This window comes from Hyperolius riggenbachi, chromosome 6 (genome assembly GCF_040937935.1).
Source record: "Hyperolius riggenbachi isolate aHypRig1 chromosome 6, aHypRig1.pri, whole genome shotgun sequence".
NCBI lineage: Eukaryota > Metazoa > Chordata > Amphibia > Anura > Hyperoliidae > Hyperolius > Hyperolius riggenbachi.
Genome location: NC_090651.1, coordinates 342,979,376 through 342,996,522, shown reverse-complemented (window position 1 = coordinate 342,996,522; position 17,147 = coordinate 342,979,376). Strand labels below are relative to the sequence as shown.

Sequence of the window (17,147 nt, the reverse complement as noted above, 5' to 3'; positions counted from 1 at the left end):
AAAGCAGTGTCTGATTCACACGTTTAGTAGTTGCCATCTGGTAAGATCTGCAATGATGATTTGCCCAGCAACCTGTTATGTCCTTTGGGGGAGACGAGAGCTGCCCTGTTGCAGAGATTTACTATAGGTTGGATCACTAATGACATAGCCAGTGGCCCTGGGGACTGTCCTCATACTACATTTCCCAATCAACTGTCCACAAATCTTTTTTGGAAGACAATTGCCTGTTAAAAATCTTATATAAAACAATGTCCAGACAAAGACATCACTAATGCAGCCATCATGAGTCCCTTTCCTTGCAGAGAGATGAAATCACACAACTGCTACATGCCAAATATTTCAGAATTTATGCTATTTATATGATCAGAATGAGGACTGCAATCTATTCTCAATAATGGCAGACAATGCATACAAATTTCATGACAACTTGGCTCATATATGTCACCACTGGAAATGCTTGGGTAACCCCGGAAATTTTTTAAGTGCATCTGTACTTAGAAGAATACAGAGGCTGACATTTATTTCCAATTAACCTCCCTGGCGTTCTATTAAGATCGCCAGGGCGGCTGCGGGAGGGTTTTTTTTTTTTTTTTAAATAAAAAAAAAACGATTACATGCAGCCAACTAAAAGTTGGCTGCATGAAAGCCCACTAGAGGGCGCTCCCGATGCGTACTTCTGATCGCCTCCGGCGATCAGAAGTAACAAGGATTGTTTCACTTTCCTCATCACCATGGCGACGAGCGGAGTGGAGTCATGTACGTCAGCCGCCTCCGATCCAGCCCTTAGCGCTGGCTGGAACTGTTTGTTCCGGCTGCGCTGGGCTCGGGCGGCTGGGGAGACCCTCTTTCGCCGCTGCACGCGGCGGAGATCAGGTAGCACACGCGGCTGGCAAAGTACCTTTTTATTTGAACAAAATCGGTCCAGCAGGGCCTGAGCGGCACCCTCCGGCGGTAATGGACGAGCTAAGCTCGTCCATACCGCTAAGGGGGTTAAGCAATGTAAATTGCCTGGCTGTCCTGATCCTGTTTCTAATACTTTTAAGCTGGCCATACACTGGCCCGATTTGCCGCCGAATCGACAGCAGATTCGATCACTGGGATCGAGTCTGCTGCCGATCGTTCGCGCTAAACGCACCCGCCGATCCGATTTTCTCCCGAAATCGGATCGGTCCGTCGATCGCGCCGTGCGGGTTACTTCCGTCGATCGCCCGCGGGTAGGGAGCGCGTCGCTAGCGGCGGCCGATCCGATACAGTTATACATTACCTGACACTGGCTCCAGGGCATCTTCTCCGCATCTTCTCCGCGCTGCACCGCTCTTGCGTCCATCCCAGCGTACATTAACTTCCTGTGTCACTCCAGTGACCAGGAAGTTCAAATAGAGGGCGCTCTATTTGAACTTCCTGGTCACGGAGTGACAGTGTACGCTGGGATGCGGTGCAGCGCGGAGAAGAGGACCCGGAGCCAGCTTCAGGTAATGTATTCAGGGGGGGACAGGCGGCGGCTCCACAGATTGTGATCGGTTTCAGGCTGAAATCGATTCACAATCTGTTTGCAGTAAAGGCAGCCATACGATCCCTCTCTGATCAGATAGGGATCTGTCAGCTGGTCGATCTAATGGCAAATCGACCAGTGTATGGCTACCTTTAGCCATAGACCCTGAACAAGCATCGAGATCAGGTGCTCTGACTGATGTGATTAGCCACATGCTTGTTTCAGGTGTGGGATTCAGACACTACCGATAACAGAGATTAGCAAGACTGCCAGGCAACTGGTATTGTTTAAAAGGAAATATATATGGCAGACTCTGTCTTATCAGTTCAGGCGTAATTTAAGTCCAAAATGTCTTTACATCTATTAGACAATTAAAAAGAACACATTTAGATGAATTTAGCTGGCCTTACCTTAGTAGTGGTAGATTAGTGGTAGGTACGTGGAGTGTAGAAGGCTCTGTCCTGTTCTCCTAGAGATGGAACTCTTGTCAGGTCCACTCAGTGGTCAGGTGTGATCTGTCTCCAGTTTGGGATCTGCCTTATATACAGCAGCTCTAACAAGAGGCGTGGTCTACCTGATTGATCTTAATGCCTTTCAGGTAACGTATTGAAATGTAATTGGATGATTTACATAACACAACACCATTTTACAAACACCCAGTACAGCCCATCACTAGCGGTCTGGGGATTGCTCCTCCTAAAGTGTTTTACCTCATTAAAAAATATAATTTATATATCTTGTTGAATATTAAAAAAATTGTGACATTTGTTGGTATATGTCTGCTTTCAATCTCTATCCATGAAGTGTATCTTACAAAATTTATGGGAATATTATTTAAAGAGACTCCGTAACAAAAATTTCATCCGTTTTTTTTTCCATCCTACAAGTTCCAAAATCTATTCTAATGTGCTCTGGCTTACTGCAGCACGTTCTACTATCACCATCTCTGTAATAAATCAACTTTTCTCTCTCTTGTCAGACTTGTCAGCCTGTGTCTGGAAGGCTGCCAAGTTCTTCAGTGTTGTGGTTCTGTGATGCATCTCCCCCCTCCAGGCCCCTCTCTGCACACTGCCTGTGTATTATTTAGATTAGTGCAGCTTCTCTCTGCTCTATTATCTTTTACAAGCTGGATAAATCCTCCTCTGAGCTGGCTGGGCTTTCACATACTGAAGAATTACATACAGGCAGAGCTGTCTGCACTCTGCAGGAAGAAACAGCCTGACACTTCAGTGGAAGATAGCTGCAGGGGGAAAGAAACACACAAATGATCTCTTGAGATTAAAAAGGAAGGCTGTATACAGCCTGCTTGTGTATGGATGTATTTTCTATGTGTGGACATACTGTACATCAACCTACTTCCTGTTTTGGTGGCCATTTTGTTTGTTTATAAACAAACTTTTTAAAACTGTTTTTAACCACTTTTAATGCGGCGGGGAGCAGCGAATTTGTGACAGAGGGTAATAGGAGATGTCCCCTAACACACTGGTATGTTTACTTTTGTGCTATTTTAACAATACAGATTCTCTTTAAACACTTGTGCCCATATGCAATTACCTTTCCTGAGTTTTCTCCTAGGAGATAGTTTCCATATTCTCTTTAAAATAACTTGTAAGCATTTTACAATTGAAAAAGTTCCCAAAAGTTGGTGAAAAGTGCTATCAAATTTATGTTGAGTATTTTCTTGCTTGCTGGGGGTTTAAAAGGCATTTTATGACAAGGTGTGAAAATATAACTTTTTGTCCTGCACTAAAACCAACTTCTGATCACTGTAATGCTGGGCACACACGGGTCGACGTGCCCTTTATCAATCGAGCCGCTGATGGCTCGATTGATAATTTCCGACAGGTCCGATGACCCGCCGGATCGATTCCCCGCTCGATCCCTGCGGGCAGACAATAGCAGAGAATCGAGCAGAAGATAAGGAAGCGCCCGCGGGGATGAGCAGGAATCGATCCGGACGGCGGCGGGGACGCGGCAGAAGTCGATCCGGCGGCTAATCGAGCCGCCGGATCGACTCGTGTATTCCCAGCATTAGGGACTGTAATTGTATGTGTATATGCTTTAACCCTTTTTATAATAATGCTTCCACCCAAAAAAATTCTTAATTTCTGTGTGTGCAAGATAGAAAACATTAACCCTTCATCTAAATTAAGTTAAATAAAAACAAAAAAAATCTGAGAAAATGTGATGCTGTGAACAGACGATTCAATTTCGAATCGACTGGTAACCTGAAAGGAAGTTGCATCGTGTGTATGTGTCCAAACTGCTCCTGATCGATGACGGGATCGATTTTCCTGTGATGACTTTGGAAAACCGATCCCATTACCGAATGGCAGCAGATCAGATATAGCGGAAAAAATCATCCAAATCTCATCAATCGAGTGGGAAACTGTGATGCAATCTCCATAATTTGTTCATAATAGAGACCTGGAAATATATAATGGATATGACGTTGCATTGTGGTTTGAGATATTCTCAATAATTCAAATGTTTCACAGTCACACTGTACATGTCTCTGTATGAATAAAATTAGTTTTCAGTTCAATTAAAATATATATATAACACACACTATTTCTAGATATAGATACCTATAGATATATATTACACGACGCGCACACGCTACACACACGCACACACTTTAATCACACAGGTGGTACCTACTGTAGTACCTACTGTACTTACAAATGATTTCCATTCTGGGAATTGGTTTATTTGCTAGTTGAATTTGATTGTAAGTGGATAATGGAAAAATGATTTTCTTTTCGACAACTGGATTTGGACATAAAGCACTAACTATGTTTTTTGGTTTTCAGTCTGTTTTAAGTTGTTTTGAACAACTGAAAACCATTTATGCTACGTTGTAACATTTAAGGATAATATGTAATAAAACAAACTTTATATTTTGCACTTGGAAATCATTTTGTATCTCGGAACTGTTATTACTGGAGTCATTTGTAAGTAGGAGACTGTCTGTATTGATTGGACAGAACATGTACAGTGTGATACAAGCTGTACACTGACCACTTTACATTGTATCAGTGTCATATATCCAGTGTTGTCCCGTAAAAAGGTATAATAACTATTTACAATGCCTCTGCCACTTTAATGCTGGGAATACACAATGAGGTTTTTTTTTGGCAGATGGTTCGATAAATCATTTCAGACAGGTCCAATCTAATTTTGATCGTTTTTCTGAATTATTTTTTCATAGAAGTGAATGGAAATCGGTCATAAAATCGATTGGCCAGTAAGTCTGCCAAAAACACTAATTGTGTATTCCCAGCATAAGATAGATCACAGCCCAGTGATGGGGAAATGTCCATCTCCTCACAGCACAATAATAGTCTGTCACCATCTCCTTTCTATTGTTCAGTATTTGCATTCAATGGACTGGCCACCCTCCATCCATCAGCTACTGAATTGTTTACAGTACAACTGGCCGTGTTCATGGTTTATGGATGCGTAATGACTAGAAGTTACTCAGTGCTGCCCCCACCCTGCATAGAAATGAGCATGTACAATCAGCAGGGCAAGCATGTGTGTTCATATGCAGATATCTCATGGAAGTGGCCCTGCCCTGTATAATGTATGCATAGCTTTCCAATGGCCCTGCTGGAAGACAATGTAGCAGCTTCATTTATACAATAAAGGTTCACACACGCACACCTACCAACTATCTGCCAAACTTGTCTGTTAAGCGCCATTCACACGCTATACAGCGGTCTCTTATGCAGCACAATTGTCTAACAGCTTTTGTTGTGAAATAAGTTGAAACTCAAAAAAAAAAATATTTTGCTATTGTTCAAAAAGCTGATAAGACTGATAAGAAGTCAATCCAACTGTTGAATTGACTTCTTATCAGTCGTATCAGCTGTTTGAACAATAGCAAAATATTTTTTTGTTGTTGTTTTACAACATAAGTTGTATGGGGCTTAACAGACACGTTTGGTAGATAGTTGGACCAGGGTTGCCAACTCATCTCTTTAAATACCAGCACATATGAATTATACATGCCTTGTGGCTAGTTAGATGCAATTTAGGCACTGATTATGCGTGAGTAGCCCCAGAACCTGTATAACTTAAATGTGCCAGTAATTAAAGGGGTGAGGTGGCAACCTTGAGTTGGACAGATAGTTGGTAGGTGTGTATGAACCTAAAGGCCTTGTTCACATTGCGTTCGGCTCACGTGTCCGTCCGTGGGGGGGGGGGGGGCTTTTTTTCTGCATTTTTTAAAGCGTTCTCCGGCAATTTTCTGTGCGTTCCCTCAGGGTTTTTTTTGGGGGGTGGGGTGTTTTTGTAAGCGGTTTACAGAGCGCTTCCCTCTTTTTTGATCCGGAATAAATCCGGAAACAATAAATGTGGTTTTTTTAATGCTCACGCAATCACTTGCGAAAGCGATTTTTGTGAGCGTTTTTTTGCGTTTTTCCTATACCTTCCATTGAGGAAAATCTCCTCAAAAATGGCCCAAGCACCGCTTAGAAAAGCAGATTGCAAATGAACCGCTCGGATATGAACTCTCTCGTGGAGAATCATTGCACAAGCGCTTTCAGGGTGATTTTGAAAATCTCCTGCGCTTAAAATTTTACAAAAAATGCCTCTAATGTGAACAAGGCCTTAAAGGATACCACAACTGACATGTGGCATAATGAGATAGACATGGGTATGTACAGTGCCAAGCACACAAATAACTATGCTGTGTTCCTTTTTTTCTTACTCTGACTGAAAGAGGTAAATATCAGGTATGTAAGTGGCTGACTCAGTCCTGACTCAAACAGGAAGTGACTACAGTGTGACCTTCACTGATAAGAAATTCCAACTATAAAACACTTTCCTAGAAGAAAATGGCTTCTGAGAGCAAGAAAGAGATAAAAAAGGGGGAAATTCTTATCAGTGAGGGTCACACTGTAGTCACTTCCTGTCTGAGTCAGGACTGAGTCAGCCACTTACATACCTGATATTTACCTCTTTCAGTCAGAGTAAGAAAAAAAGGAACACAGCATAGTTATTTGTGTGCTAGGCACTGTACATACCCATGTCTATCTCATTATGCCACATGTCAGTTGTGGTATCCTTTAAAGACCACCAGGTGTATTCACTGCAATACAACACTGCATTGTAATACAGAACAAGAGAATGCAGGTATCTGTGTGCTCTATGGAGTTGTGCTGGTCTGAACACACAAGGATAATGTGCAAACAGTCACAGGTTATATCTATATTACATAAAGTAACAGCCATTCCTGACAGTAGAGATTTAATGGGAGTATTTGTCCTGACAATGATTTGTTCCTGGTGTTCAGCAACTCTGTACTAATTGGGGCCTATTGACGTTTATCTACATCACCACTCACATCATTTTTCACATAATTGTTACACATAGCTTAAAGGTGGCCATACATCAGGCGAGTTGGCAGCCAATCGAATCGGATAAAAATCTGTGCTGCCAAGTGCATGCCTAATTGACTATGCAACCAATCTCAGGCTGACATTGGTTGCATGAATCGATCAGAAAGGCTGCAAGATGTAGGGCTGATTTGCTTGATTGGGTGCACAGCTGTAATTGCGAGCGATATTGGGATGGGTGACGAAACCCCGGGACAGATCCCCCACATTGCACATTAGGGAGACAGCATCGTGTTGGCAAGGCCATGGATGTGGCGTCACAGGGCCAATTATGGATCAATTTCAGCATGAAATTGATTGGGAATCGGACTGCAGTGTATGGGCAGCCAACAGATCTCTCATCAGATTCCATTAAAGACAGCTTTGTCTCTTGCTCGAATCTGCCCAAGATCACTAGATGTACGGGAACTATGGATGATCAATGAGATGTAAATATTTGAGTTCATGCAGATTTATGTACGGTCATTTTTTTATGCAAATGAGGCGTCCCCCTCTGTAGCCTCATGCCTAGTACACACAATGAGATTTCTTTTAGGCAGATTTCCTGCCAGATCGAATATTTTCAACATGTCCGATCTGATTTTGATCGCTTTTTCCAACCGATTTTCCATTGAAGTGAATGGAAAATGGATCACTGTGGGCAGCACGGTGGCGTAGTGGTTAGCGCTCTCGCCTTGCTGCGCTGGGTCCCCAGTTGGAATCCCAGCCAGGTCAACATCTGCAAGAAGTTTGTATGGTCTCCCCGTGTCTATGTGGGTTTCCTACAGGCACTCCGGTTTCCTTCCACATCCCAAAACATACAGATAAGTTAATTGGCTTCCCCCTAAATTGGCCCTAAACAATGATACATACACTACACGATACATAGACATATGACTATGGTAGGGACTAGATTGTGTGCCCCTCTAAGGGACAGTTAGTGACAAGGCAATATACTCTGTACAGTGCTGCATAATATGTCGGCGCTATATAAATACTTAAATAAATAATTTAACAAAAAAAAAAAAATCAAAATCAGATCGGACATGTTGCTACCATGCAAACGGAGGCACTCGGGAGGACAGCGAGGGACGCATCGGTGCTCATGGGGCTGGAGGAAGCCCCCGGGTAAGTATCAAATCTTGTGTGCCCAGCTCTGGTATCATTCAACCCACCTGGTGATAATCCCGATCTTAGCTCGGGATGAGATTAAGGTGCCGAGTGCAGTAAACCCAATACTGCCGCCCGCTTTATCCTGGGTCCCACATGATCAGCCTGCTCAGCGGGACGCCGGCTTCTACCCCCAGCTACCGTTATCCCCTTACCTCCATTCTTTTTCCATAGATTCCGGTGGCCAATCAGGACGGCCATGTCATCGGGTGGTGTGGCAAAAAATTAAAGTGGACCCAAACTTTTGCACAGGGCAGAAGGGAAATGAAAAACTGCGCCCTGTGTGGATATAGAGTTTAGCCTGTCTGATCCCCCATCCTTTATCTATCACACACACACACACACACACACACACACACACACACACACACACACACACACACACACACACACACACACACACACACACACACACACACACACACACACACACACACACACACACACACACACACACACACACACACACACACACACACACACACACACACACACACACACACACACACACACACACACACACACACACACACACACACACACACACACACACACACACAACACACACAACACACACACACACACACACACACCACACACACACCACACACACACCACACACACACCACACACACACCACACACACACCACACACACACCACACACACACCACACACACACCACACACACACCACACACACACCACACACACACCACACACACACCACACACACACCACACACACACCACACACACACCACACACACACCACACACACACCACACACACACACACACGATGGGACGCGGCTGCGGGCGTATGCGGCCGTGCGAGAATCTGCAGCATGCAGTTGTGTGTACTTTTCATGTACACATAAATGTAAGAGATAGTGATTTATGTGAAGTAGCGCATACAACTGCATGAGTGGCCTCAGGCCCTCAGTGTCCTAAACTAGCAAGGTTAATCCCACAGAAACAGACAGGATAATGGTACTTACAGTACAGTTGTTTTCTGGGCTTTAAAAAATATTTGCCACATAGAACCCACCACCACCTTCTGATTATTGATGAGAATTTTTTTTCTAATTACAAAGTTAGTGAGGGCATTTCTATAGTTTTTCAACAGGTCCACCGAGGGGAACAGGATTACATATAAAAAAAAAAATTACAAAAAAAAAATTTACCATCAATTTCAAATGCAGAAGAGGCACATTCTAAGGATCCACCAATCTCATCGGACACTTCAAGTGACGCATGCACAACAGCAACTAGATAAATGAATAAGGTAAAACAAGATCATTGTGTATATGTCCCTTGAACCATACTACATAAACAAGCATGCACAACATAGTGCTGCTATCACATGCTTGAAATAGGAGCATACATTGACAGCAACCTTATTGATAAAATAGTTATTAAATTGTCACATCCAACAATAGATTCTGTACTCTTGAACACGTGACCAGGATAGCCATCGGGAGGACAACTGACACTGCAGTGATGGGCCTAGGGCTTCTGGGGGCCCTGGGCCCCCCAAAGCGCTAGAAGGTCCATGTGCTGGCTGTGGGCCTGTGGCTCACTAACCAGCACACCGCGTTCCAGCACTGAGAGAAGAGTGACATCAGCGCTTGAATGTGGGGAGCAGATGAGTGAGCACGCTTTCTATACTGGGGCACCACCTATATCTGGCTACAGGCTACCTATACTGGGTCACCAGCTATACCTGGCTACTTATACTGGGGATAGAACCACCTATACCTGGCGACATATACTAGGACTGGAACCACCTATACCTAGCTTACCTATACTGGGGCACCACCTATACTTGGCTACCTATACTGGGGCACTACCTATAGCTGGCTACTTATAATGGGGGAACCTATACCTGGCTACCTATACTAGGGGCACCTATACCTGGCTAGGGCAGGGGGATGAGCTGAGACAGAAGGGACAAGAGGTAGCTCCACCCACAACATGCCTTGGTCACACCCACTTTTTGCAACCTCACGCTGTGCATGCTGCTTTCTTCAGCGTCAGAGCCATGCACATTTTTTGCCGTAGCGCACTTCACGCATGGACTAGTGGGTGGGCACAGCCCAGACGGAGAAGCAACCCCAGAGCATGATGCTGCCACCACCATATTTGACAGTGGGGATGGTGTGTTCTGAGTGATGTGCAGTGTTAGTTTTCTGCCACACATAGAGTTTTGCATTTTGGCCAAAAGTTCCATTTTGGTCTCATCCGACCAGAGCACCTTCTTCCACATGTTTGCTGTGTCCCCCACATGGCTTGTGGCAAACTGCAAACGGGACTTCTTATGCTTTTCTGTTAACAATGGCTTTCTTCTTGTCACTCTTCCATAAGAGCCAACTTTGTGCAGTGCACGACTAATAGTTGTCCTATGGACATATTCCCCCACCTGAGCTGTAGATCTCTGCAACTCTTCCAGAGTCACCATGGGCCTCTTGACTGCATTTCTGATCAGTGCTCTCCTTGTTCAGCCTGTGAGTTTAGGTGGACGGCCTTGTCTTGGTAGGTTTACAGTTGTGCCATACTCCTTCCAATTCTGAATGATCGCTTGAACAGTGCTCCGTGGGATGTTCAAGGCTTTGGAAATCTTTTTGTAGCCTAAGCCTGCTTTAAATTTCTCAATAACTTTATCCCTGACCTGTCTGGTGTGTTCTTTGGACTTCATGGTGTTGTTGCTCCCAAGATTCTCTTAGACAACCTCTGAGGCCGTCACAGAGCAGCTGTATTTGTACTGACATAAGATTACACACAGGTGCACTCTATTTAGTCATTAGCACTCTTCAGGCAATGTCTATGGGCAACTGACTGCACTCAGACCAAAGAGGGCTGAATAATTATGCACACCCCACTTTGCAGTTATTTATTTGTAAAAAATGTTTGGAATCATGTATGATTTTCGTTCCACTTCTCACGTGTACACCACTTTGTATTGGTCTTTCATGTGGAATTCCAATAAAATTGACTCATGTTTGTGGCAGTAATGTGACAAAATGTGGAAAACTTCAAGGGGGCCGAATACTTTTGCAAGCCACTGTATATAGAGCATTCTCACCAGTGTTCTGCTAAGATCCACAACCTCTGCACCCTCACTATTGTCTTCCTACTCTGATTTCTACTGTACTTTTTCTAGAATTATACAGATATGAATGTATGTTTTGCAGATATGGGGAGCTGCATTCAGGTCCTTTGTTATACATTTCTATAATGTTACCAGCCTTGAGAAAAAAAAATGAGAAACTATATTCTGATTTGGAGCAAGATAGATGAAGGGGCCTTCATAAATCCCAGATAAAGATGGGTAGACTTGCATGGCAGGACAACAGTAAAAGTAGATTAACCTCCTTGGCAGTAATGACGAGCTCAGCTCGTCCATTACCGCCGGAGGGCGCCGCTCAGGCCCCGGTGGGCCGATTTTCTTCATTTCTTTTTTTAAACCCGCAGCTAGCACTTTGCCAGCTGCGGGTTTAGGACGATTGCCGCCGCTACCTGCTGATGCGCCTCTACCCGCCGCGTTACAGGCCCCCCCAAAACCCAGTGTGCAGCCTGGCCAATCAGTGCCAGGCAGCGCTGAGGGGTGGATCAGGAGTCCCGATGGCGTCGCTGACGTCATCACGATCGTCGCCATGGCGACAGGGGAAGCCCTAAAGGAAATCCCGTTCAGAACGGGATTTCCTTATGGGCATACGCGCCGGCAGGGATCAGAGGGGTGGGAGGGATCCCGCAGGGAGGGGGAAATCATGTAGCTAGTACTAGGCTAGCTACATGATTTAAAAAAAAAAAAAAATACTGCTGCGTCGCCACCCTGGTGCATTTAATAAAACGCCAGAGTGGTTAAAGTGGAAAAAATGTTAACCATTGAGTTTTTATAGCGGTCTAAAGGGTCACTGAAAATAACTTTACCAACTGACACAATTAAAACACATTACTTTTTTAGCAACATCTAAGCTTTCTTGGCTCTTTTCCTCAGTTAGTGTCAGCAAAAGCAGAAAGTAAAACTACCTCTTCCTAATTAAACAGCAAATAATAAAACTGGTTCTATCCCTTCACATTATCCAAAATTAACATGTTTAGGACTGGACCTACTTTAACCACTTCAGCCTTCAGTCGTTTTCACTTTATGCATCCGAGCAATGTTCACCTCCCATTCATTAGCCTACCTTTATCACTATTTATTACAATGAACTGATCTATATCTTGTTTTTTCCGCCACCAATTAGGCTTTCTTTGGGTGGTACTTTTTGCTAAGAGCCACTTTACTGTAAATGCATTTTAACAGGAAGAATAAGAAAAAAAACGGAAAAAATGCATTATTTCTCATTTTTTAGCCATTATAGTTTTAAAATAATACATGCTCCATAATTAAAACTCACGTATTGTATTTGCCCATATGTCCCGGTTATTACACCGTTAAAATTATGTCCCTATCACAATGTATGGCGACAATATTTTATTTGGAAATAAAGGTGCATTTTTTTCCGTTTTGCATCTATCGCTATTTACAAGTTTAAAATAAAAAAAAAAAAAAAAAAAATAGAAATATTTCAGCTTTACATTGATATTTAAAAAGTTTAGACCCTTAGGTAAATATTTATTGTAATGTTTTTTTTTCTGTTTTTTTTTTATATCAAACATTTTATGTGGCTATTTTTGGGAGGGTGGGATGTAAACAGTATTTTTATAATGTAAATGTGTGTTGAGTTTTAATTTTTTCACTTTTAGTTGTAGTTTTACTTTTTGGCCACAAGATGGCAGCCATGAGTTTGTTTACATGACGTCACTCTAAGCGTAACGTACGCTTAGAGAGACGCATCCCCCATGCAACAGCCAGAAAAAGTGACGCTTCCGAGAGAAGCTGTCACTTTTTCTGCAGGGGAGAGGAATAGGTGATCGGGCAACCTAGCCCGATTCACTGATTGCCTGGCTAACGAACCGTGGGTCGGGAGCGCATGTGCACGCGCGCGATCGGCCGCGGGAGCGCTCAGACGCGCACATGGCCTCCTGGGCGAAGCTAGTACATCCAGGAGGCCGAAGTAGTTAATGTTGTAGTTATGTAGGTTATGATCCATAAGATAAGCCCCTACCAACCCTTGGATATTTGGGGTTCAGCAGAATACAGGGAGTGCAGAATTATTAGGCAAGTTGTATTTTTGAGGAATCATTTTATTATTGAACAACTATGTTCTCAATGAACCCAAAAAACTCATTTATATTAAAGCTGAATATTTTTGAAAGTAGTTTAGTTTGTTTTTAGTTTTAGCTATTTTAGAGGATATCTGTGTGTGCAGGTGACTATTACTGTGCATAATTATTAGGCAACTTAACAAAAAAACAAATATATACCCATTTCAATTATTTTTACCAGTGAAACCAATATAACATCTCAACATTCACAAATATACATTTCTTACATTCAAAAACAAAACAAAAACAAATCAGTGACCAATATAGCCACCTTTCTTTGCAAGGACACTCAAAGCCTACCATCCATGGATTCTGTCAGTGCTTTGATCTGTTCACCATCAACATTGCGTGCAGCAGCAACCACAGCCTCCCAGACACTGTTCAAAGAGGCGTACTGTTTTCCCTCCTTGTAAATCTCACATTTTATGATGGACCACAGGTTCTCAATGGGGTTCAGATCTAGTGAACAAGGAGGCAATGTTATTAGTGTTTCTTCTTTTATACCCTTTCTTGCCAGCCATGCTGTGGAGTACTTGGGCGCGTGTGATGGAGCATTGTCCTGCATGAAAATCATGTTTTTCTTGAAGGATGCAGACTTCTTCCTGTACCACTGCTTGAAGAAGGTGTCTTCCAGAAACTGGCAGTATGACTGGGAGTTGAGCTTGACTCCATCCTCAACCCAAAAAAGGCCCCACAAGCTCATCTTTGATGATACCAGCCCAAACCAGTACTCCACCTCCACCTTGCTGGCGTCTGAGTCGGACTGGAGCTCTCTGCCCTTTACCAATCCAGCCACGGGCCCATCCATCTGGCCCATCGAGACTCACTCTTATTTCATCAGTCCATAAAACCTTAGAAAAATCAGTCTTGAGATATTTCTTGGCCCAGTCTTGACGTTTCAGCTTGTGTGTCTTGACTTTTCTGAGCCTGTCAAGTCCTTCTTTTGACCCATTTAGCCAAAGGAAAGGAAGTTGCCTAATAATTATGCACACCTGAAATAGGGTGTTGATGTCATTAGACCACACTCCTTCTCATTACAGAGATGCACATCACCTAATATGCTTAATTGGTAGTAGGCTTTCGAGCCTATACAGCTTGGAGTAAGACAAAATGCATAAAGAGGATGATGTGTTCAAAATACTCATTTGCCTAATAATTCTGCACTCCCTGTATGGTCAATGGCTTTGGGCCATATACTATTGTGTCCTGTCTGTGGTATAAGGTAATGGATACTCACCGACTGAAGACTTTAAATGGGTCTATCCAGATGACGATGGGCTCCGGCAATGCCAAATCATCATACCGGAGTCCACTGTAAGCACAGGCCTCCAGAATGCAGACATCTTTATAGCACTCATTACTGGACATGCATCTGAAAGACAACATAAAGACTTAGTTAAATATAATATAAAGAACAGAAATTGGATTTAAAAAATAGGAATTTAGAATTAGCGTTCGGTAGATTTGACACAGTAGCAGAAATGTAACAGTTATAAACTTTTAATGCGTATAAGGGTCTGGAAAAGCACAGGGTCTTGCTGATGCCATGGAAGGCTTAATTTTATCCATTCACTTTCATGCGGAGCTCTGGCTGGCTAAACAGTTTGATTACTTTTGGACAGAATGGAGAAGGTTAAGAAACTGTCCTGGTGAGAAGGGTCCCTGAAAATTAGTGTGAGGAAATCGCAGTAGTAGGAAGACACTTCTAAAAACCCAGGAGGTATTGTCTAAAGCTAAAATATTTTTGGTTTGGAATCATTATTTGTCAATGTTTGCTGACCAGGGAGTGTGCAGACTGGGGAATACATGGACAAGAAGTCCTAAGAGGTGGATTTGATCCTCATTTGTAGCATGGAAATGAGTGAGAAAAGATATGCTTATCACAAGCCAAATAACTTTGCAATATTAAGTCTGTAAGCGATCTGTGCCCATACTTTTTCTCAAGATTTATCCTTGATATTTCCACACCATATCCATAAAAAGCCTTTTAGGCTGGTTTCACAGTGGGACGTTACAGGCGCACGTTAGAGCAGCCCGTAACGCACCCCACCGCACAGCAATGAAAAATCAATGGGCTGTTCACAGTGCCCACGTTGCGTTACTTAGTAACGCTGCGCCATAAGACAACGTACTGCATGCAGTACTTTGTAAGCGGCAGAGCAGCGTTAGACTGCTTGCACATGCTCAGTAACGTTGGGGAGGAGCGGAGAGCGGCCAGGCACATGGCTAATTAATATTCACTGCACTCAGTGACGTGCAGTGTTTACTTCCTGGAGTGGCCGCTCTGTGTGGAACTCAAGTGAAAATAATGTAATAAAAAAAAGTGCTTCATTTTTTACAATAATTACGTATAAATGATTTAGTCAGTGTTTGCCCATTGTAAAATATTTTAAATCCCTGGTTTACATTCTGACATTTATTACATGGTGACATTTTTCTGTTGGCAGGTGATGTAGCTGCTGCATGCTGTTTTGGCAGTTGGAAACAGCTGTAAACAGTTATTTCCCACAATGCAGCAAGGTTCACAGATAGGAAACTGCCAGGAGTACCACGGTCCTCAGTTTCTTGTGGGAGTGCCCCCTGATGGTCTGTTTGGGAAAAGGAATCAGAAGCTGCTGATTGGGATAAAGTTCAATTCTTGGTCGGATTTTCTCTTTAAGGGTTGCAGCGCCACCCGGAGGACGGAGGGAAAACTGCAGGGCTGGAGCCCAGGTAGGTGAGTAAGCGCTTGGGCTGCTGCAGATTCTCTGCTGTATGATTTTTTTTTAATGATTTTAGGGTCCAAAAGCACGTGAAAAAATTATACAGCTTTTAGACCCTAAAATCAAAAGGAAACATACCACCAGAGAGGTTAAGCCACCAGCAAGCCAAGAAAAACAAAATTTTTTACAGTACTTTGTCACTTAATTTTTAGTACTTTTTTCCAATTATTTTAAACAAAAGTTAAATTATATCCTTGAAGAAAATGTAGGAGAAAAAATACGTTGAAAAAGCCCTCTTGTGTCTCCCTATTGTAGTCCAGGTATAGTTGGTTTGAAAGTAAACAAATCATGATTTTTCTCTTCTCCTGATAGTTTCCTCTTACATACATACATTATGATGGCAACAGCTAATACTACAGTAGTCATACCATCAAACTATGAAACAAGAACAATGCAGAATTGATCACAATTGTCAACGAAAATTGTCACGAGAAACGTTCTTCACTGAATATAAATAAAATATTATCAAAATGTCTTCCAAGTGATTTGTAAAAATAACTTGTGTATAATTCGTTTGGGACAGTTCAGTATAAGATTCTGCCTGCACAGAGACTTACCTATAGGCCTGGTCTTGCAGTGGGTTTTCCGGGTACCAGTGGCCGAGGAATTTTTCACTCAATATTTCAGCCAGTTTTTCTCCAAATTTTTGCACTGAGGCAGGATCCAGCTTGTGAAGCCTATTTCCAACTGACTTCAAGAATTCTACATTAGCCACAACTTCAGTTTTCATCTCCAGTGGCAAATTTGCATAAGCCTCCATTTTCCTAAATAAAAGACAATAGCACATTGTGAATTTTTTTTTATTTTTTTGCCGTTGTGTGATTTAAATTTGTATCAGGAAGTCAAAGCTCCGAAGCATATCCCTCTTTCTTCAGGTTCCTTAAGGCTGCTTTCACAGTGGGACGTTACAGGCGCACGTTAGAGCAGCCTGTAACGCAGCCCACCGCACAGTAATGAAAAATCAGTGGGGCTGTTCACAGTGCCCACGTTGTGTTACATTGTAACGCTGCGTCACAAGACAACGTACTGCATGCAGTACTTTAGACAGTTAGACTGCTTGCACATGCTCAGTAATCTTGTGGAGGAGCGGAGAGCGGCCAGGCACATGGCTAATATGCACTGCACGTTGTGA

General features: G+C 43.0%; 1 protein-coding gene across 1 annotated transcript; it reads right to left on the bottom strand.

Annotated features, from left to right (window-relative positions):
* Nucleotides 1-1,818: 1,818 nt before the first annotated feature.
* Nucleotides 1,819-16,775, bottom strand: LOC137522234 (protein BTG3-like). The gene is made up of 3 exons (XM_068242265.1): nucleotides 16,573-16,775; nucleotides 14,491-14,625; nucleotides 1,819-1,852 (listed from the first exon to the last, which is right to left on the bottom strand). The coding sequence occupies exons 1-3, from the start codon at nucleotides 16,773-16,775 to the stop codon at nucleotides 1,819-1,821; spliced, it is 372 nt and encodes a 123-aa protein (XP_068098366.1).
* Between the last annotated feature and the right edge of the window lie 372 nt (nucleotides 16,776-17,147).